At 39.1% G+C, this 24,630-nt stretch overlaps 1 protein-coding gene across 3 annotated transcripts in view; it reads right to left on the bottom strand.

Moving 5' to 3' along the window:
* Window positions 1-24,630, bottom strand: part of FSTL5 (follistatin like 5) — a 588,878-nt gene that overhangs the window by 486,229 nt on the left and 78,019 nt on the right. For all 3 annotated transcript variants that reach the window (XM_084625380.1, XM_084625381.1, XM_084625382.1), the window contains exon 3: window positions 7,210-7,243. In XM_084625380.1, the coding sequence (XP_084481506.1) occupies window positions 7,210-7,243 (34 nt within the window). The remainder of the gene's footprint in view (window positions 1-7,209; window positions 7,244-24,630) is intronic.

Genomic DNA, 24,630 nt, shown 5'->3' on the forward strand with positions numbered 1-24,630 from the left:
TCTCAGTTAATTCCAAAATCTCCTCTAGTGACACTTCAATCTATGAAAATTCCTCAGATTTGTCACCTACAAAAGACGACTCAGGTTTGGGAATCTCCCTAATATCCTCAGCCATGAAGACTGAAGCAAAGAATTCATTTAGTTTCTCTGTGATGACTTTATCGTCTTTAAGTGCTCCTTTTGTATCTCGATCGTCCAGGGGTCCCGCTGGTTGTTTAGCAGGCTTCCTGCTTCTCATGTACTTAAACATTTTGTTATTAATTAAAATTTTTGAGTTTTTGGCTAGCAGTTCTTCAAACTCCTTTTTGGCTTTTCTTATTACATTTTTACATTTAATTTGGCAATGTTTATGCTCCTTTCTATTTACCTCACTAGGATTTGACTTCCACTTTTTAAAAGATGCCTTTTTACTCTATCTGCTTCTTTATATGGTTGTTAAGCCACGGTGGCTCTTTCTTAGTTCTTTTACTGTGTTTTTATAATTTGGGGTATACATTTAGGTTGAGCCTCTATTATGGTGTTTTTGAAAAGTGTCCATGCAGCTGGCAGGGATTTCACTCTAGTCACTGTACCTTTTAATTTCTGTTTAACTAACCTCCTCATTTTTGCATAGTTCCCATTTCTGAAATTAAATGCCACAGTGTTGGGCTATTGAGGTGTTCTTCCCACCACAGGAATGTTAAATGTTATTATATTATGGTCACTATTTCCAAGCGGTCCTGTTATAGTTACCTCTTGGACCTGCACTCCACTCAAGACTAGATCAAGAGTTGCCTCTCCCCTTGTGGGTTCCTGTACCAGTTGCTCCAAGAAGCGGTCATCTAAAGTATTGAGAAATTTTGTCTCTGCATTTTGTGCTGAGGTGAGTTAGAGTATTACTAACAAAAGGACACCCAGACCAAAAAATAGATGTTTAACTTTCTTTTCAAGGGCATGGTTAAACTGTTCATTTAAATATGTTCATGATTCTATTCCAGCATGAAGGACATTTTGGATTAAAAAGTCATGAGCTTAACTGATTTTTTTTTTCAATCACTTCAAACACAAATCACTTCAGTCCATATCAGAATGTATCAAGATATTCTGGACCTGATTCTGATCACGCTTACACCAACATCACTTAATTGAAAATAGTGGAGTTATTGGAATTTAGAACAGTGTCAGAGAGCAGAATTGCAGCCATGTATCAAATGACCCATGACAAACAGGAACAAAAGATTATGTTTATACAGTGATATAATGAAGTGTGTGCACATGATGTAATATCAGGAGCAGATACAGTATATTGTACATTTTAATGTAGTTTGCTTTGTTCAGTATTAAAAGACATATCAAAGATTGCCATACTATAAGATGTTTAAAATATTTTCTGTCAAGTATTTCCCATTCTCTAGCATCTGATAGTATCTGACAACGTTTCTGGCCATTTTCTAGCAGAGGCAATCAATTTAACAAAGGTCGCTTTTAGACTCCTTCCTAAATATATTTTAATGTTGAACAGGGTTCAGCTGTTCTTCCCTTCTCCTTCTCCTTTTACTTTTGTTTATGCACAGAAAAGTGTATGCATTTACAATACCATGAAACTAGCTACAGTATCAGTCTGGCATTCCAAACAGGATTGGTCCTGAGTACTGCTATTGTGTATGTGTGTCATCTTTTTCCAAGTGCTAAATACAAGTAAGATATGCAATTGACTTCCATATGGCATACTCCTTATTCCTGATAGCTAAAGATTAGAAAAGGGGCAGATGTTTGTTAATGAAATCAGAAAAGGCTGGCAATATGTTCATAATAATAGAGAATTACATTTTTGAAATTCATCTCTAAGTCAACAGTCATTTTGTATTCATATTGTTAAGGTAAGCGTAAAATGAAAAGGATTGAACATTTTGAGAAACTAATACTGTAATTAAAGAGCTGTCAATCAATATTCTTCCATTTAGTTGTGTGTGTTGGTGACACTATGCTCAGCTGATCAGTAGCAGTTCACAAAAACCTGAAAATTTTTAGTCAGTTTCTAAAATGCAGTTTAAATAAAAGAAAAACAGTTATACTGTAAATTTTAACACCATTCAAATCAACCAAGCACATATGCCATTGCTTACAAACTGAAAAATTTGCCAGTATCCATTTGGCCCCTTTTTATATTTTTATTCTCTCTCTTACAAGTTATTATGTGAAAGACCCAAATTAACATTGGGCTCTGCCCAGTATGATTTCAAATGAGTCAGTGACTGCAGGATGCTAGTCCTTTAGATTTTGTTTTGTTTTTCCGTTCTGTTGATATTTGGTAAAATGGGTTCTTGGACATTGATTGTAAATTAGTTTCTATTGTTCTGTTGTTATACTGATAGAATGACAGGAGACGTTTGATATGATTTTAATCAGGCCGCAACTTTATTATTAGATGTCTGGGACTACTTGGCAGATACAGTGCAGGTAACCCCATGTCATTCAATAATTACATGGAGGGTCTTTCGCCAGCTCCCCCTCTTTTTCCATCTAGGTCCCCCAGCCAATCCATTGCTGGGACCTTACCATCCACTTCCCTCATAGGACGGTTAAGGTGGGCCATAAGTAGGGCCCTACCAAATTCATGGCCATGAAAAATGCATCACGGACCATGAAATCTGGTCTCCTGCTGTGAAATCTGGTGTTTTGTATACCCTCTACTATACAGATTTCATGGGAGAGACCAGTGTTTCTCACACTGGGGATCCTGACCCAAAAGGGAGTTGCAGGGTGGTTACAAGATTATTTTAAGAGGGTAGCGGTATTACCACCCTTACTTCTGTGCTGACGTCAGAGCTGGGTGGCCAGAGAGCGGCGGCTGTTGGCCGGGGGCCCAGCTCTGAAGGCAGCGCCCCACCAGCAGCAGCAGAGAAGTAAGGGTAGCAATACCAGACCATGACACCCTTACTTCTGCGCTGCTGCCTTCAGAGCTGGGCGGCCAGAGAGCGGCAGCTCCTGACGGAGAGCCCAGCTCTGCAGGCAACAGCACAAAAGTAAGGGAGCCAATACCATACCCTGCCACCCTTACTTCTGCTCTGCTGCTAACAGTGGCTCTGCCGCCTTCAGAGCTGGGCTCCCAACCAGCAGCCGCCACTCTCCAGCTGCCCAGCTCTGAAGGCAGAGCCACCAGCAGCAGCAGCACCAAAGTAAGGGTAGCAGTACTGCACCCCCTCACCCCCAAATAACCTTGCAATCCCTCCACAACTTCTTTTTGGTCAGGACCCCTAAAATACAACACCGTGACATTTCAGATCTAAAGAGCTGAAACCATGAAATTTACAATTTTTAAAATCCTACGACTGTGAAATTGACCAAAATGGATTATGAGTTTGGTAGGGCCCTAGCTATGAGAAAGGGGATTGGCTGCCTGCGATACCAGTTACAGGAGCTCGAAACATCCCCCCCATTCCACTCCTTTAGCAAGCACCTCCTTTCTAAGTTATTTTCCAAGCCATTTACCCGGTCTCTGTATTCCTTCCCTGTGGAGCATCTGCACTGGATATCCACCCTACACTTAAATAATGAGTTGCGACCTACAACCTACTGCCCTTCATACCATGCATGAACAGAGCCCCTGCTGAACCCACTGTGGGGAAGGCAAAAAAACCAACAACTCCACCTAGGCCAATCTGGTGATAAGGGAAAAATTCCCTCCCAGCCCTGCCAAACAAGGGATGGCTAGCACAATGACCACAGCAAGTCTTGACCAAACCTGGTATTTCACCACCTGAAGGGGAGGGAGGGTAGATGCTGCCTCAGCCTGATCCATATAATAGGGGGCTTCATGCACAGGGCTAGCCCCTTTTAAACCCTCCCACCCATCTAGTTCCCAGTGGAGGAGTCAGTGGGTGCCCTGTCCCCTTTTGCAGCAGTTTGCTCCCCCCCCACCCCTGCAGCCCTGAAGCCATAAAGCACTCTTCCTTTCATTCAGCCAGCCAGCCAGATTCCACGCTGCCCGCTGCCCCTACTTAAAGGTGTGGTGTGGTCATTATCAATAAAAAGGAAATAGAAATAGAGCTATAATTATTTTTCTACTTCCACTGTGGGAGCATTTCAAAACAGCTTTGGTGTGAGTTCAACTTTTGATCATGAACCACAGTGATTTATTAGACTATTTGTGCCTCCACAAACTGTACCTCAGTGCTTTATTTATTTATTGCAAACTCTGCTATTCTAGCTGACTGACCACAAACTATTTCTCAGCACCCCACACTGTTGGAATTAAAAGGCTGCTCATTTTATCTGGAAGTGGTGAATATTGGAGAACGCTAAACTGTAGTTATTGGTTGCAAAGGTCGGACAAGGTCCTAGCTGGCCATTTCTTGCCTTATTATCATTGTGTTGTTGGCATATGCATTTGAGCAATCCTAGTTGCAATTTAGTCATGGTTTTTATTTAGATGAATTCTATTAAAACAGATCAAGTACACCAATTTTACATAAGTACTCTAATTTGAGTTTCTAACAGTTTATGGTATGTTACATTTCATATATGTTAAAATATCTAAAATTATACAGGAGACCCTTATCCAAGCTTATATGCATTACTTTACTTTAAGGCCCTATTCTACCACCACTCACATGCTATGTTTAAATTTGCACATACTTAAACAAGAGACTTGTGTTAGGATACTCCCTCACTTACTTTAAGCACAATTTATATTCTTTCTGATGTTGACGAAATCACAATCATCTCAAAAATATTCTAGTAACATAAGGAAGGGTGACAGCACATTCTAAAGCTGTGATTGGAACATTTTAAAATTATGTAACTTTGTAAACAGAAGCAAATCTTCTGACTTAAGCTATGCATGGTAAAAGTTCAGAGATCCATATTATGGAACAAGGAAGACAATATTATAGACAGAAAGCAGTTAGTTTATTTGTTTCAGTTTTGGTGTGAGTGACTGGAGGATGATAGCAGAAGTAACAGCTGGAACAGAGGAGCAAAGGAAAAGAAACCCACCAAAATATAAATATAAACTCCAGCATCAAAAATGATACAACACAATCACTATGAATTTATTATAGGACTGAAAATTATAGACTCATACTTAGATACTAAAGGCTTGATCCTACTCCAAATCAAATCAACAGAAGACGTCCTATTGACTTCAACGATGCTGAATCAAGCCTTAACTGGATAGGTATTTTATAAGGTAAAAACTCAAAGAAATGCCAGGGTAAGGAGAAGGTATCGGAGTATAACTGGCAGCCAAGAGTTATGAGGTACTGCAAATCATTAAAATTGGAAGAAAAAAACCGCCTGATTTATATTTTGGGAAAGCTGTTGGACATGATCTTCACTTACCCTCCAAATTAAAACAAGACAGAAGTCCTGAAAGGTTCAGAACATTTCAGGAACTTCAGATGTTTATTAGTTTTATGTATCCCTAATTAAAGACTATTATTAATGGAGTCTATTACTTCTTTTTAGAATCAGGCAATTAGAAGAACATTATCTCAGAACAACATACAGTGTACACAGTGGTTATCCTGTGCATAGGATGTAGGAAACATAATTAAATTCTGTCTTGGAAACTTAAAACTACTTTAAGTTTACCATAAGAATAGGTACAGTACATTAGTTTTATGAAGTGAATGACAGGAGAAATGTGACTCCCTGTTGCCAGTAAAGGAGTTTCTATAAACTAAAATTTGAATGTAACCTTACATTATTTAGTGTTGATCCAACCATTGCTACTGTAACACATCTTCCTCTACATGTAAAATAAGGATCATTTTCGGAAACTTCACAATGGCACAGAGAAAAAGAATGAAAAATGTGACAATGAAAAGCATGAGAAAAGCACTAAGTACTATATGAACAAAAGCAAAAAAGAATATATGAACATTATTGTAAAATCCAATCTGTGTGTCTATTTGGCAGAAAAGTGGAATCAATTTTCCAGAGAGTGCCTTGTGCCTCAGTGTCCTTTCAAATCACTGGAATCTTCAAAGTTGGATTGTCAGCGTAAACAGAGATATGCACAGCATGCAGAAATATCAGTAGATTAAAAATTTCCTTTCGAGATGTCAAAGTCATAACCATGAAGCTGAACACCAATTTAACTGACTACTTGGAGGTAATGGATTTATCCCTGAAACTAGTGCTTGGCATAGTTTTTGTAAGCCCCTGACAATTATTTACTTATTTAGTCTGCTAAACTCATAGCCCAATGCATCTCTGAACATGTGAGCCCTGCCAACTGGCAGATAATTGGTTCCCTACCTTAATATATTCCTCACTGCATGGAGGTAACACCCAGAAACAATAAATAAAAACTAACCAATCAGCATGTCCCATGACATACCTTCCAGATAATTTAACAGATCTGGTTGTTAGCGGAGCTCCCATGGAGTTGATGGAAAAGGGAAATCATTTTATGCAGACAGATCTGTTGCACCTCCTTCAGCCAGATTGACCAGTTTTTGGTACAGGCCATAGGCACTGACTCCATGGGGAAAAAATAGCGGTGCTCAGCCACAGTTGTTTGGAGCATCCCCAATCAGCTGTTTCACCCTGGCTTAGCTGATTGTAGGTGCCGCCAAACAGCTGATTGGTGGCTGGGGAAGGGGGGAGGGCGGAGAGCTGCAAGTGGGCGGGAGCCTTGGGGAGGGGAAGGAGCAGGGGCAGGAGGAGCTGGGGCGAGGGCAGGGCCTTGGGGGAGAAGGCAGAGTGAAGGCAGGGCCCTAGGGGAGGAGTGGAGTGGGGGTGGGGTCTCGGTGCAGACCGGGGGTGGAGCATTCCTGGGGAAAAGAAAAACTCAACACTTATGGTCCAGGACCTTCAATTTCCATGCCTCATGCTGTTTTACACTGATATAATATTTTAATCTAGTGTATAATCACTGAAATGTAGGAAAACTGCAATGGCAAATAAATATAAAGAAGTGAATGCTTGCCTAAAACACAGAATATTATTGTTTCCTAAGGAGGTCTATTGAGGCCCGGATTAATTTGTAAATAAAATTGGGATCAACTCTATGCAAGGGTTGGAAATGTAGAAATGGGAACTCCAGGTTTTTTACATATATTTTTTCTATGTAGGTTTGTCAAAAGTTCTTTGGCTTTGGTTCTATATCACACTAAAACACTCAGTAAATAACATAAAGATTATTTTAAACACCTATGAAGATTAGGCTCCTGATAATGGCATTAAAAATAGTTCTGCATTTTAAAAATAGCTAGTACTTACCTTTATTTCTTGAACTTTCTCGACTCTTTTCTTGCTGGAATTAAAAAATAGAAAGAAAAATGTGTCATTAACTGTATTAGTTGTATTAGCAAATTAACAAGGAAAAGGTTTATTCCACTGAGAACAGCACCATATAAATAATGTCTGTTGGCGTGTTTGTAAAACTTAATTAGCTAAAGAAAAGGAGATCTGAATCCCTTTTTTAAAATAAGCAGAGAAAGTGAGTTAAAGTAGACACACAGAATTTTGCAACAGAAAAGCTTCAAAAACAGACTCCAATGAGAAGCTGCTGAGCTTGAATTAATATACAAACTAGATACCATTAACTTGGGTTTGAATAGAGACTGGGAGTGGCTGGGTCATTACACATATTGAGTCTATTTCCCCATGTTAAGTATCCTCACAACCACCTTCTTGTCAACTGTCTAAATGGGCCATCTTGATTATCACTGCAAAAGTTTTTTTTTTCTCCTGCTGATAATAGCTCATCTTAATTAATTAGCCTCTTACGGTTGGTATGGCTACTTCCACCTTTTCATGTTCTCTGTATTATATATATATATATCTTCTTACTATATGTTCCATTCTATGCATCCGATGAAGTGAGCTGTAGCCCACGAAAGCTTATGCTCAAATAAATGTGTTAGTCTCTAAGGTACCACAAGTACTCCTGTTCTTTTTACACTCAGAAGACTAAATCTGGATGAACTGTACATAGGGGAATATATTCTGATTTTATTAATACTTCTTCTTCTTACTATTAATTATTATTATTATTATTATTAACAATTGTCCAATTAACACTTTATACATATTTAGCCTATGAATTGTCCTTCAATGAATATACTTCCACTACATCTTCAAATATTACCAGTCATTCTGTGTGGTGAGGAGCTGGTCACCTAAGCCACATAATATTGTTTCTACTCCCTGACTGGATGACACAGAAATGTAGGGATCAGACTAGTCCAGTAAAATGTCTCTGACAGCCAATACCTGATGTGCCTTAGAAAGGTGCAAAATAACCCATGATAGGCAATTACACAATAACTTGCCCTCAAGGGATGTTTTCTCCTCATTCCAAGTAATCAGTGGTTGATCTATAGCCCTTATAGATGTTATAACTGCTGCCTCCTCATCCCTGAGACAGGCCTGAGCTTGTGCACACACTCGTGAACAATAATTGGTTAGTACTGGTAGCTATGACAACCACACCACAACCCTGGAGGCAAACTCTCAGAGCAATATGGGCATCTAACACATGGTAGGTTCATCCAGGAATGGTGCGCTCCATCAGAAGTGACACTTCACTTTCCTCAGGCTGCATCCCTGGAGCCTCCTTTCCTCTCCTAAGATTCAGAGGGTTGCAGATGTATTTCCTGTTCCCCTGGGCACCAGACACATACTATTTTATCCTCCTTCCTTCCAAGGTGTCTCCTGACATGGATTCCAGACCCAAAGTCATTTTACTGGCTGAGATGGAGGGACTCAGCTATCTATCAAAGTATCAGTCTCTGATCAGCCAAAAACTGCATCAGCTCAGTCTTCTGCTGGGGAGACAGTAATGGCCATTTCGAAGCTCAGGACAACATTTACACTATCTTCTCCCATTGTTCATATAAATAGCTACAAATTGTTTTTAATCCTGAAAAGTTCTTATCCACTTATTGTATGGCAGTGGGTTGTACCATTGATTCTTTTATAACATAAAAAGCTATTTCCTTTAATCAGGTTTTAATTTTTAATTTTTTTTTTGCCTGGAAATTTCATTAGAGAAACATCTATAACGAAGAGGAAGGAAATCAAAGAGATTTAAAGATGTCTTCATAAGCACTTCCAGTCTCAACTTTCCCACAAACATGTATCTAAATGAGCTTCCACAAGACATTTACTTGCCACAAACATTCCTGCAAACAATTACAAATCTCTCCTACAAATATTTGTGGAGAATGAACAGAGAAGGCTGTGAAAACAGTTGAAGTGAATTCATGGTTTGTTTGTTTTTTTTCATTTGAACAGAGATTTCTGCTTTTATCTGCAGTATTTTCCCATTTATGTTATATGTTCTCATATAATAAAGCAATATCTTGAGTGAAAAAAAATGAATTTGAAGGTTAAGGGTAGCATATTAATACAGAAACTCAGTGTTAGGTGGCTTCCATCTTAAAAGCTCTATTTTTCCCATTAGGAATAGGATAGCAATTTAACAATAACTTACTAAATAGTTTGAACTCTGTACCTAGTATTAATAATAAATCATTGATAAGGAATAAAGAAAAGGGTCAAGCAAGCTGTGGAATTCCCCAGAAGGATACAAAGAACTCTCAGCAATCCTTCCAGTTAACTTACCAAAGGGCCCCCCTCTCACTCATCTGAAACAAAAGCTAAAGTAGACAACTCTTCTGTTTATTCATTTAGATCTGTCTCTGGATTTGACACACATCTTGCTGGTTGCTTGGCAACCCAGGAAGTATTATTTCTCATTCAAACACTAACTGCCATCATACCATATTCTTCTAATTTAATCTTTAAACATATTTTACTTTCTGAATGACAAGTTACTTCTCTAGTAGTGTTGAAGTCCATGTAACATTCAAGTTTGGATGTACCTAACTCAAAATAGGTGTCTGACAAGTACACACATACAATTGCACATGGTCACTAAACACCCTAATAACTTTCTCTAAAGTAGGAGCACAATAAAGAAAATGTACTGCTTAGTGAAATATTCAGAGTTTAAAAGAGAGGTATATCCTCAAGTGTAAACTGTCTTCAGTGGAGCTATGACCTGAATAAGACCTGTCCCCAAATCTTCAAACATTCTTATTCTACACAATGGCTGCCACAACAGTCAATCTCTGATTTCTTTACTTTGGGCACTTTTTCAAATCTTTTGTTCTCTATCAACTGTTATTATACCAGCAATGTGTGTTGAGAATAAGTTAACACAAAATACCTCATCAAGAATCTATTTTTATTGGAACACATGAGTATTTACAATACTTGAAAAGTAGCTATGATACTTCGAGTTTTGCTTTTGTGGCAAATTTATATATAACTAGTAATGAGAGACTAATCTTAAATTTAACCACTATACTGGGCATTTTGTGTGTGTGTTTCCCTACAAAAAATAAATCAGGCTGATTACACTTAAAGTCCAATTGCATTATTCTATTTAATTTATCTATAACATTTACCAAACATCTATCTAAAGTATTTCTAAGGTTCCTATTATTGTGGTACCCATATAAAATTCATTCGTATCAGTCATGAACAAGCTAAACATTACACACAATGAACATCTCATGGGTGGCGGGATAGGAATTAGAAGCAGATTCTCCTAATGCTATATGCTTGTGTCTAGATTCCAGAGTACCCTTCTAACATTCCTTTTTCCCAGAAGCCAACAAGTGATGATATGCTGTGACTTAACACCAGTCTCTGCCTATTGGCAATGACAAAATTTCACTACCTGAAGCTACTTTTATGTTCCTACATACTTATATAAAAAGCTACTGGGTATCCCACAACTGTACGGAACAAAATTATCACAGCACTGAGAGAAAAGGAGTACTTGTGACACCTTAGAGACTAACCAAATTGGTTAGTGCCACAAGTACTCCTTTTCTTTTTGCGAATACAAACTAACATGGCTGTTACTCTGAGCACTGAGAGAGTATTTGATTATTCTAGAATAGACAGAAACTTAACTCCATTGTGAGACTTTCTCACCCGCGTGATGCCAAACGTATTTATTATTTTTACTTTAAAACATTCTCTTTATATAGGATAGTCTCCTACTGGTCACGGGTCCATGCTGTATCTATCTGGAACAGTGGTCCCAATTTTTTTACATCACAGTGCCTCTTACTTCTGTCCACATCTCCTCCCCCGAGCCACGGTTTGGAACCGGGAGCAGGGCCACAGTGGGGAACAGGGCCGGAGCTGTGGCTTGGTCTGGGGGCAGAAGCAGTGTCGGGAGCAGAGCCATGGTCAGAGCCAGGGGTGGGACAGGGGCGCCGGCCAGGTGTAAAGCCGCGGCTAGGCCAGGAGCCAGAGGCTGAGGACAGAGCTGCAGGTCAGAGCAGTGGCTGGAAGCAGGAGCCGTGGCTGGAGTCAGCAACTGAGCAGAGCTGGGGCAAAGTGATACTGTGTGGTGCTCCATGACCCGCTAGGTGGGTGCACCCCACAATTTGAGGACCAGTGATCTAGAATGAGGTACATTTTGAACATGCTGCATATGAGTGTGTTTAAAGTGAACAATCACCAGCAGTGCTCCCTCAAGTCAGACGGGAATTGGCAGATCATCTCCCTGTTAAAACACAGTCCTGTCCTTCTTTGCTCCTGTCCCCAAGGATTTAAGCACAGGGAATTTGGGGTCTGGGCCCTTGAATAGTCAAGGTCTTTTCAGCTAGTCTCTCACCCTAGGTGAAGACTCTACTATTTGTAATGTCCTCCCTTAGTGGTGTAAGGAGAGTCAGGATGAGCTCTACCCTGACATCTGGTGGCGAGTCATGGTGGGTTGTGGAAAAGAACTTCAGGGGCTGATCTCATTGGCATAGGCACACCCACCCTGCCTAGATGGTCACTTTGGCTGCTGTAGGAGCCCCAGTTACTCTGTTATTGGGGCAGGAATAAACTGTTATTATCCTGATTATGTGAATCAAGGACAGTGGAACTGTACTTGGCCTTTTGTTATGATGGACTAAGCAGCACTCGCTAGGCAAGGGTCATGCGTTCCAAACCCCAGTGAATGGAGAAAGGCTGGGGATATGTATTAATACTTGGTGGTTTGGGCCCTCTGGTAAGGGCCTTACATGCTAATTGCACTTCCTCCTCTCTCCACTGTGGAATATCAGAGCTAATTTTGATTCCATTAGGAGTCTAGTTACAGGCTACTGAGCTGAGTTCACTTTGGGCCAATAGTGCACCAGCACTGAGGCTCCCCTACTACGAGCTGAAATCACAAAAGAGCTAAACTTACGAAGAGCTGAAATCACTGAGTGTTGTGTTAAGTAATGGGGGAGCCTGAAGATATATGGTGGAGCAGTTTGTGGGACAGCTGGCAGAGCAGAGCGGCTGGTGGAACAGAGCAGTTTGCGGGACGGCTGGCAGAACAGAGTGGCTGGTGGAGCAGAGCAGTTTGTCGGATGCCTGGAGCAGCTCATGCGGGGGTGGCTGGCAGAGCGGAGCCCCATGGAGAGTGGGGCAATCATCTTTGGACCATGTAAGGTTCCCCTTAACCCCCACCCCCCCATCTCCACCCAGGTTAGGAGGTAAAACTCTGCAGATAAACTTTTGAACTCTGGGGCTGCCCTGACCAGGGACAGAGACTTTTGGGTCGTTGGATTTTGGGGACTTTGAGAGATTTTGGGTTGCTAGACTCAAGAACCAAAGGGAAAGGACATGCCCCAATTTGCTTGGGGTGGGTTTTTTGCTCATGGGTTGTGTTATGAATCCTGTTGGCGGTGTTTCCCCAACATAATGCCACATTGTTTCTCTCTGTTATTAAAAGGCTTTTTGCTACACTCAGACTCTGTGCTTGTGAGAGAGGAAGTATTGCCTCTCGGAGGCGCCCAGCGGGGGTGGTATATATTTGTCCCAGGTCACTGGGTGGGGGCTCGAGCTGGTTTTGCATTGTGTTATTGGAATGGAACCCCTAGATACTGAACCCGGCCCTTGTTCTGAACTCTGATGGGCAGAAGGGTTACAGTGGGTAGAGAGGAGCCTGGGCCTGCCCTCACCACCAGCCTCTGGGCCAGGACCCAGTGGTGAGCAGCTACACTCAGCACCTTGGCGTGCTAAGCCACTGCCCCCCGGACCACTTCTACCCCAGTCTCCTTTAGCTACCCAGAGTAAATCAGTCCAATCAAGTCTCTGACCTGCACACTCAGTCACCTTCCTCTCTTTCATGGGCTTGCACAGGTCTGTGGTGTCAAGCTTCAGGCAATGAGCCCCTGGCCAGTATTTGTCCCTCAGAGCAGCCATTTGCTCCCTTCCACTGCCTGCCTCTGACTTGCTCTGCTGCCCTGTTTAAAGCCCTGCCTCTAGCTTGTACAGACTTTGCACATGTGGATGGGTGAGGCTGCCTGAGCTCAGAGCTGCTCCTTAACACCTTGCTCTCCAGTGTGGCATAAAAGCCTCACTAAAAACTAATTAGAAGATATACTTTAGTCTTAATTGCAACATAATGGATAATACAATGGACCTTAAACTGTTTTAGATTACATGGCTAAATGTTTCCTTATACAATGGGATGGTATTTCCTGACATTTTCAACAGACCACATAAATCAAATTCCAAGGTAAATAGTAGGATCTAATTTTGATCTCACACTAGTTTTACTCCTTTGACATCAGTGTAAATTAAGCCATAATTTTGCTTAAGGGAGTCTAAATGGATGTAAATTACATTTTCTTCCAACCCTGTGAAGAATCTGCTCTCATTCCTATGGGGTAAATTTAGAACAACTTCAGTGGAGTTAAGAGGTGTTGTAACTCAAACTTCTTCACATTTACATCAAATTCCAAGAGCAGAATCTCTCTTTTAAGCAGTCCCTGCTTATAACAGGTTCAGATTTGAAAAATGTTAGAATTGTGTCAACATAGAGATAACAGTATTTTACTCCATAGGCCTTAATCTGAAAGAATGGAAAATTGAGACTACAATAACTAGATTATGAAGACCCAGACCGCACTGACTGTAAAATCAGAGGGGCCTTGTAAGAAAGCAAAGGAGGAGGTGAATCATCTACTGAAAAAATTGATTTTGTGCATACCAAAAACATTTTGAAAGGGATGGGAAGGGGAACACTCGACAGGCGCATGAAGAGACGCTTTGCATGTGGTGCTCTCAGCCTGTCTCTGGCAGAAAGGGCAAGAACAGAACAGTTTAGAAAATGGGGAAAGATGTTAATGAAGAAAATTGTTTTCATTAAAGTGTTCAGCAAAACCTGAAGAGTTTTCATTTTTCAAGATTCTGAGAGTAAAAAAGTAAAATTTCCAGAAAAGCAGATGCTATCTGTAATTTTTTTTGTTTTGTTGAAAATCCAAATTTCAGTTTGAAAAAAGTTCAGCCTGAAAATTTTCAACCAGCTCTAGGCAAGAACCTGAGTCTCAATTTCAGTTCCCTGACAAGAGACTCCAGCCTTGTGAATTCTGGCTTTATACCATCTAGCTTCCTACCCTCAGTGCTATTTGAGTTGTCAGACCAGAACTCATAAAAGTGATGCTCACCCAGAAAGAATTGTGAGTTATCAGGCTAGAAGCAACATTAATGAGTTATGAAAGAAATCCTATCTATCTCTTCTGGCTGGAGGGAATTTGTTGCAAAGTGATGCCTTTGACCAGAAAAGGGAGAGTTAAAATGTAGAGAAAGCTAGCTTTCAGTGAAAGTGTATACATTCAGATTCTTCACTACCTAAATCCTGGGTACCTCCAGGGTACTACCAGTATCTGGGTTAAATTATGAAATGTACCCAAACAAACAAAAACAGCACAGGTTAGTGAGGATTCTGGTATAAAATTGAAATAAGTAAGCAGTATGTCTTAAAAATCTATATTTCAACAATATAAAGTTTGCATCCTAAGGGGACAAAGAACAGCCCTGTTGGGGGGAGAAGCCAACCCTCAGGGACAGAGAGAATTCCCTTCCCCCCTCGCTCAGCAGGAGTCATCAGCAGCCACAATTGCCACAACCCATGCACACCAGTGCGGTCAGCAAGCTGTTCTTTTTTATTTGAACTTGGGAAGATTTTTTTCTATTTTTTTCCTAGTGTTTGTTCAGCACAATGGGTCTCTGATCCTAAATGGGCTCTTTGAGTGCTACTTTAATAAAATAATACAACAAAATAATTAATCTTTTTAACAGTTATTACATGTAAATATTCAACTGTTGTAATTAAAACAGACAGTTGTGTATCCAAAAAAGTAAGAGGGTATCTCTATATAAAGAAATACTATGACATATTATAACAAATTTCTGCTATTGCACTGTAATATATTAGCAAAACATTTTCAACTGATGGTTTAACATTCATGGAAAGGAGATCTATTTAAATAAAAACAGAAATGATTATGTGATTTAAAACATACAACAGTATCCACTGCTGCAAGTCATTTGCAACCAGCACAAATTATCTTGCTTCCCAAGAGTTTCTCATCCGCCACAATGTACCAAGATAGTTTTGAATCCAATATGCTCCAGCCAAATTAATCTGATGAGTTGCACGGCATTGCATCATATTTTCTTGCATCATGTTGTGTCAGCCTAGTTCAGTGAAATGTAGCAATACAGAATACATCAGAACTGGAAAGAAGCCAGTCTTTTGTGTCAGACAGGCTCTATTCAAACCTAACTTTTCAACGCACAGTAGATGAAAGTCTAGAAAATGTCAAATTTTCCACTTTGTTTGTGAACTAGAAAAGATCACGGATGGCTGGCCACAAAAATTGCTACTCTGGCACATCACGAGTTATAAGCTACTTGCAGTATATCTTAAACCAGGGGATGCAAAAGAACTGATTTAAATACACTGAAATGCGTTTGCAGGGGTAAAATCTTCCTTTATAGTAACTGCTATAATATCTTAGTCATAATACACAAATACACTCAATCTTTCTTAAAGGATTCTGACATTGTTATTGCTCAGCTATGACTGGGTAAACAGCATGGGTGTAGTTAATTTTTTTTATTTGTCAAGGAAGCTTTATCACTAACTTCTCAATGACAGTAAAGAAACAGAATAGCGGAGCTGGGAGGTGAAGAGGACTAGAGAAAGAGATAGGCCGGTAGTCATAAAGATATGCAGAGTGACAGACTTGGGAGATAATATATGTTAACTAAAACCTCCAGACCATTATATGAAGAAGGAATGTGGTTTCTTATTCAGAGCCTTTTTAAATCTATACTTAGTGACTTCTGTTTTGTTTTGTTTGTTATTTATGCCTAGCTGGCTGAAGCGAAGTTGATATTTATTTATGTATCAACAGTGGAGAGATTTTCAAACGGGCATATGGGATTTCAGAGCACAAGTTCCACTGAGTTTCAATGGGTCTTTTGCTCCTAAAATCTTTAGGCACATTTGAAAATCTCTTCCTAGATAAATATGCACTCTCACAGCACCTATCTCCACAGAGATAAGCATTGTATTACACATATGCCTCTTTGGGTTAGGGATGAAGGAGAGAAGCAGTATCTCTTCATCCTCAAAGCCTCCCACAAATTCTACCATGATAAACAGATCTTTTTGAATATTTGTTGTATTAAAAGTGGAAAGGTTGAATCAATAAAACTCTTAAAATAAACACGAGTGATAATTAGTCTAACATACTGTAGGCTGTCCTTTGTGAATGAATGATTATAATTTTGCAAACATAAATTACTAATTGATGAAACCGGGAAGGAAGAGGGACTATAAACCTATTTCCTTGATTAACATATTTTATAATGAAAAATCATCATTAATCATCATATGATGTAGTTATGATGCAGAATATGACTCTGGTACTCATTAAATGTTGTGTTCTTTCTGTGATAGTATTTCATTACTAACAACATATTTCATTACTAATAATTCTTTGTAATGAACCATAAGGAATAATTGCTATTAAAATATAATATGTTGATATGAGAACATTTGAAATAAAAAAATCAAATTTTCCATGATTTAACAAAAGCCCGCACATGTTCAAGTATTTGAATAACAATATATTTATAACTTACATTTATATAACAGCTTTAATACCAATTGATCCCCAGTATCTTTATGCTCTATACACCTACAGAAATTTCTTCTCTCCTGGATAGGTAGCTAACTCTGCATTAGGACAGTCAGAACCAGGTAGACAACTAAAGCACAGCGACAAGAGCTTGGTGGAGAATAAAATTCAGTCACTAATGTCACGAGCAGACATGTATTCTTACAAAAAGAATTAATGGATCATTTTTCAGCAGAAGCTCTCAATGACAGCCATGCAATAGCAGGGTAACCTGCCTTTGTATAGATTATACACACAGGACTAGATTGTGACATACACTAAGCACCCAGGGAAAGGAGCAAGAGCCTTCCACTCCTGCACAGCCATCCTGGCACACAGTAGTAAGCAAGGCTGCACACTCACTAACTGTCCAAAGCAGCCCGAACAGACAGGTAGGAAGGTATAGAACAGGCAGGGCTTGTGTTACATCCCCGCTACTCACTGGGCAGGGCAGCTGTGCCATCAGAGAGGGTATTGTAATTGGTTGTTTGTAAAAGGTAGTGGTCCTGAAAGTGAAGGCATGCCCCAGCACTGCTGTTATAAGGCTTCTACCCTTTAAAACCAGGACTTCTGGGGATGTAGTCTGGAGCAACTGATGGGGAATGTAGGCTCGGAGTCATATTACTGATAATGTGAAGAAGGCAGGAGATAAAAGTCTGAGCCTGCTTCTCAAACACACATAGACCACGGATTGGAAAAAAGAGATGCTGTGGGTCTCACCATGGAGAATGGAAGGATGACTTTGCTTAGGAAAGAGCAGTGCCAAAGGTCCAGAGTAGTTACCTGCATAGAGGGAACTGGGGCACAGACTTAATAGCAAAACTAATGGGAGGCCTTCCTGGGTGAAAACATGGTGAAGCCTTGATAGCAGGGTAACTGTGAAACCCTAGAAATGATTGGGGAAGTCCAGAGTGAGGGATTTTGTTTAATACTAATAATAAATGAAACTCCAGCAGGGAAGACTGGTGTGAAACATAACATTGTGTTTCGTTTCAGAGTAACAGCCGTGTTAGTCTGTATTCGCAAAAAGAAAAGGAGTTCTTGTGGCACCTTAGAGACTAACCAATTTATTTGAGCATAAGCTTTCATGAGCTACAGCTCACTTCATCGGATGCGTACTGTGGAAAGTATAGAAGATCTTTTTATACACACAAAGCATGAAAAAATGGGTGTTTGCATACTGTGGAAAGAATAGAAGATCTTTTTACAGTAAACACCCATTTTTTCATGCTTTTTGTGTATAAAAAGATCTTCTATACTTTCCACAGTACGCATCCGATGAAGTGAGCTGTAGCTCACAAAATCTTATGCTCAAATAAATTGGTTAGTCTCTAAGGTGCCACAAGTACTCCTTTTCTTTTTGCGAACATTGTGTTTGACACTTTATTGAGCTGAGCCATGGAAGAATGGAAAACTCAGACATGGTGGCACTCACAGATGGGGAATATTTGGTAACCCTCCTGCACTGCTGTTATAGGCCACAGCGAATTACTACTGCATCAGAGCAAAGAGGAATTGTGACATAGAGGCATGTTTCTGAGTTACAATGCCTTCAGGGGTAGTGCACCAACCCTTAATTGAGACTGTGACTAAAGGCACAATCTAGCACGTGACTGTATTTCTGTTACAGCTTTTCTGTCATCAGTTGCATTCAGCTCACTGCAAAAATGAGAATCAATATCACAGTAGTATTGTATAAATCATGTAGATTGCTGCAAACTTATTTACCTTATACTGACCAACAAAGAAAGAGGCAGTGAGAGAGAAAGAGGAATCTCTTTTAAAAGCAAACACTCATCTGGGAAGCTTATACCTGCAAAATCACTGATGATGTGAGAAATGTTTGCTGAAAACTGCTGCCTAATGTAAAAAGACCTATGTGCAGCAGGTTGCAAATAGATCCGAAGGGATTTAAGCACCCCCAGCTAGAGTTAGATCCATCTGCCCTGATTAGCACTTATGGTTGAAAGGAGCTGACATGCAGCTTCTATTTTTATCTTACCTTTAAATTCCAGGAACTTCATTTCACTAAATCATCACTTTCCAGTCAGATTGTAAAGCACTCTCCCAGTGTTTGTTTATTTTAAATCTAGATCTACTAGCTCTCGAGTGTAGCTCTAAGAGGGCTACTGTCCTGATCACTCTACTTGACCTTTGTCATTGCTTTCACCCACACCACAACTTATTGGTTTAGAAAAAGGCATGCCTGACAACCATCCATAAGTAACTCCTCTTTTACACTAAGGCTGGAATTCACTTAGGATGATCAGATGTCCTGATTTGATAGGGACAGTCCTGGTATTCTGGACTTTCTCTTATATAGGTGCCTATTACCTCCCACCCTTGTCCCGATCTTTCACACTTGCTATCGGATCACCCTAAATTCTCTTCATTTGAGATGACCAGTGCAAAGCCTTCCACACTAAGCTCCATTTGAAATCTTAACGTGAGGATTAAGTGGTATAAACTGGAATATATATTTCACTTGGGAAGAATGTAGAATATGACCAGTACCGCTACATGGATTTCCATAACCAGCTTCTGTACTGAATTGATCATCTCCTAGTTTCAGTTGGGAAAGCTCCTGAACTGAGCAGAAACAGCTTGGTTATGGTCATGGAGCAAAACATGTTTTGCAAAGAGTGGTCAAACAGAACTGAATTATTACTGTTAGTGCTTGTTATTGCCCTAAAATTTAACTGCTCAAGCAATAAAAACATGCTTTCAGCATGGAAGTACCTGTCTGTGTATGAGCAGTATGGAGATTTTTCTACACATCACTACTGAGAAAGAAATAAGGTATTGTGGGAAGGCTAATATGCTGTACTCTCACATGCATAATAATAAACACCTGAAAAAGTGAGGTAACCACTGGTTATTTGTACTGTAAATATCTCCAGAGTACTCAATGATATACCCCAGATTCAGGTAGCATGTTAAAAAGTTAAAGGGATTTTGAGAAATGAGATTTCAACGCCATCAATTGTTATTCAGTGTAATAGGGGACCGATTTAACGGTATACAATTACCTTCTCCAGCCTGTGAGTTCCTAAAGCTCTTGATCTTTACAAATTTCTAAAAAGTATTTTTCTTCTGAAGAACATTGTCTTTTTTCTTCCAAAAAAATCACAAATGGATTTTTGCTACACAACTCCCATTGACATTAATGGGAAGTAATTTACTAAAATCCCATTCTGCTCTGAAAATTTTGGAGTGGGGGTTTAATTGTAATTTTCCAAGAAATCACATAATTTGTGTTGCATTTCATTATTCATCCTATTTAAAGCACATTCTGATCCTACCAAGAAAGACGTATTTTTTTTGTTCCTTGCTCATTGCAAAAATTTGGTGAGATATAAGAAAAATCTGAGGGAAGAAGGAAAATTTGAAAAGTAAGATGTTTTACAGTTTTATTGTCAATTACCTTCTCACACACCAAGAATGTAAGTATTATTTAGGCTGTTTGGAGACATAATTATTGAACAGACTTTAGCATATCCTGTGGTAATCCTGTGATTAGAAACCAGATTCTGAGGAATATTCTAGGAATAATATACAGCTTTTACCATTCAATAATATACTGCTTTTACCTTAAAAGGCCAGATAAGGTAATGTTGCAAAGAAAAACAGAAGTGGGTGATATGAATTTTAATCAGTTGCATCTACCCTTTGGTAAAGTGTCCGACCAAATATTTGAGGGATAGGCTCATTCTAACTTCAGACTTGATGAAAGATAATATTATATTGCCTACTTTGTGACATTTACAAAACTAGAGTACAAAATTAAGATGGGAATTCTTTATTAAATCTTAGAAAATTCCAGATTACATCAGTATGTGATAGCTGCATGTCAACGAACTTTTCAGAATTAACTAGAAAGCAGAGCTACACAGACTACAGAGGTACTGGCAATTGACTGCAATCACCCTACTGTGAAGCAGGTAATCAGTTTAAAGCTTTTAGTTATTTTCTTTTAGTGTTTATGTTAAAGGCAGGAAGCTTCTTATTTTTAAAGCAAATGCAATAATAATTTAATAATAGAAATGAAAATCAGTTGTAATTGTTCTAAATATATTAAGCATTAACGTATATATTATTCACCTTGCTTTTTTAGATCTGGCATATCAATTTTTTTAACAGCCATCAGCTTTTCATCTTCTTTTCCTGAACACATCACATCAGATTTTAATTTAGCAGAAATTGCTAAAGTACATACACTTCCTTTTTTCAGAGAACAGACACCTGTTCTGCAGTGACCTCCCTGTATTGGTTCTGATCTCCTGTCAGACTCTCATTGTTTCTACGATGAGGTCTTCATTTTGCTGGGTATTTCTCAGCTTCTTCATTTGTGCCTTGGGAATTATTTTTTATACCTTGGAAACTTGTCTTTATCACCTTTACCCTTGTGTATAGTCGTTCAGTGGTCTCACTTTTGTTTTGATCAGTTCTCGTAACGTCCATGTCAGCGATCAGCTTCTTGCTTTACTTTCAATGTTCTTACTTTAAATCATATGATGACAGCTGATAATATGATAAAAAAAAAGACTGCACTTCTTTACAATAGGTTAATGTAGTGGTTTGACACCAGCTCTGCATGACCTAACTTTAGCTCAACAGTAGTCCCAAGTTTCCCGAATTTATGAGGTTGCAGAACTCAAAAGTGGCACTCTGTAGCTCTCAGAAGCAAGTAGCAGTCACACTCTCTCTGAGTATCTTCTGACAGCTTATCCACAAAGAAGCTTTAATGTCAACTGAAGCAAAGGAAGCCACTCGTCAGCCAGGCTGAATGAGTTCAAGATTGCTTAAATGTCTTATAATATTGCAACCATTTCAAATTGCATTGTGTTGAAAGGTAGTATAAAAAGTATTAGTATGAATTCAATTTATGAAAAGCATGGTTTAAATCCATTAATGTTGCTGAAGTTGTAGAACTGCTGAAAATGTAATCACAAGTTATCTTTGTCAAAAAGTTACAGCCAAATCCTGAAGCCAGTGGCAAAAGGCAGTAGAATCAGGATACAGGCCCAGAATCAGGATGCTTAAGACACACTGACTTCAATTAGACTTAATCATACTTTTGTTCTTCTTTTTTACCCCTTCCCTATCTGGGGTCAGCGATTATATCTCCTTCATATTTAAAAATAGGCACCATAAAGTTTTATGCCATTCATCTGATATTTCCCTTTCTTATGAATATAATTGAACAAACTTCTAAGATATTTGATGCTTTCACTTACCAATAACTTCAACAGATCCACTGGTACTGGATCCAGCTAGGGGCTTTCTTCTTTTTCATTTTCCTAAATTCCTCTGCAATGTCTTCCTCCTGTATACAATCTATCATGCCCCAATTTGGCTTACATGTTCTCAGTTCCAGCCTTGGGTTCTCCTCATCGATCACTCTTTCAAAATAATCACTCCAAACTTCGTTGATTGATTCACCATTCATTTACAAAATACCATATTCATTTCTAATGTAAGCAAACTCGTTCACATCCCTCATCATTTTCTCTCTTGCCTTGGGGAGTTTATAGATGGCCTTCTGTCCTTCGTGTCCTCATAGTCGGTTATATAGCTCATCACAAGCCATACTTTAGCTGTCACAATACTTCTTCTGACCTCCTTTTTTGCCTCCACATATGCCATCTTATCACTGCTCAAGCCACTGGGCTGCCATTTTTTTGAAGGTTACCCTTTCTTCCCCTCAATGGAGTTTTTAACTTGATGATTTCACCACCAAGCCTCCCCCTTATCCTTTTTGGCACTGGTTTAATCACTCCTAGGACTTTGTGTGCCATTTCCCGCAAAGCTGACTTTAGTTCAAACCAGTTGTCCTCCACATGTGTGTAAGCACTTTGCTGAATGAGGACATTGGCTGTTAGACCTAATTCTGCACCCACTGCCTTCAATATATACAACACTGGATCAGCTGGTAAACTGGACTGATTTCAAACAAAATGAGTTTTAATACAGCTAAATGAAAAGTCATACATCTAGGAATAAAGAATGCAGGTCATACCTGCAGAATAAGTAAAGATCTCATGGAAACAATTTCTCTGAAAAGGATTTAGCAGTCATAGTGGACAAGCAACTCCACCTGAGTTCCAAGTACAATGCAGTGGCAAGAAGGGCTAATACAATCATTGGATGTATAAACAGAGGAATAGTGAGTAGGTGCAGAGAGGTGATTTTACATCCTTATATGGCATTAGTGAGACTGACACTGGAATACTGTGTACATTCTGGTGTACATATTTTTAAAAGGATGTTGAAAAATTAGAGGGGGCAAAAACATAGCCACAAAAATGATTCAAGGGCTGGAAAAAAATGCCTTACAGTGAGAGACACAGAGCTCAATTTGTTTAGCTTACCAAAAAAGATCAAGAGGTGACTTAATGACAGTGTATATGTACTTTCATAGAGAATAAATATTGAATACTAAAGGCTTTTTCATCTAGTGGAGAAAGGCATATAAAACACTATGTCTGGAAGTTGAAGCCAGACAATTCCATTTAGAAAGAAGGCTTTAAAAAAAAAAAAAAACATTAAGGGTGATTAACCATTGGAACAAACTACCAAGGAGGTAGTGGATTCTCCACCTCTTGATATCTTCACATCAAGACTGAATGCCTTTCTAGAGCACATGTTTAAGTCAAGCACAAGTTATTGGTTCAATAGAGGGGTAATTGGGTGAAATTCTATGGTCTGTGTTATACAGAAGATCATACTAATGATCTCTTCCAGCCTTAAAATCTGTGAATCTGTGAAATAGGATCAGGATCAGGCTTTTAGTCCTTTCCATTTTCTTGTATTAATATTGTAATGATCATTCATTTAAATTGGAGTTTAACTGATGGACAGGCTCATGTTGATACCATTGCAACAAATCAAGACACATTATGACATCAACATAGTTTTGATGAGTATGTTGTTCTATGGAGATCTAATGGTGGAAAATGACCATATCAAAACTATATGCTGATGAAAACTATGTAGATGATTCAACAATGTTAACTAAATTTTATGGCAACAATATTACATAATGCTAAATTATGTACCACTTGTTGCCAATTGGGCCAATTCAAAGAGTAAAGTCCTACTCAACATGAGTAAGAATCAGTGGCAGTCCCTATAGTAAAAAAATGTTTTGCAATGTGAGTATAGTAAGACTTCAGTACAATAGCTCATATTATCATGGCTAGTTATACTACTTGTTAAAAAAAATCAAACAAATAATCTAGAAAAATGTTATCATTATGACCCTCAAAAATGTAGTGAAATTGTAAAGTAAGGCTGTAAAGCGCTGCTAGAGGCAAATCCTTATTCAATCCTTCCTGCAGCAATTGAGTGGGAGTTTTGTAAGAGGAAGACCATCATAAGAAAGGCAGGATTTGTCCTTTCATGCACACTCCATATAGGTCATAGTGTTGAACACAGCTTTCAGAGTAGCAGCCGTGTTAGTCTGTATTCGCAAAAAGAAAAGGAGTACTTGTGGCACCTTAGAGACTAACAAATTTATTTGAGCATAAGCTTTCGTGAGCTACAGCTCACTTCATGAGATGCATCTGATGAAGTGAGCTGTAGCTCACGAAAGCTTATGCTCAAATAAAGATGAAATGAGCTGTAGCTCACGAAAGCTTACGCTCAAATAAATTTGTTAGTC

The sequence above is a fragment of the Lepidochelys olivacea genome (genome assembly GCF_965140295.1).
Source record: "Lepidochelys olivacea isolate rLepOli2 genome assembly, chromosome: 4".
In the NCBI taxonomy this organism is placed as follows: domain Eukaryota; kingdom Metazoa; phylum Chordata; order Testudines; family Cheloniidae; genus Lepidochelys; species Lepidochelys olivacea.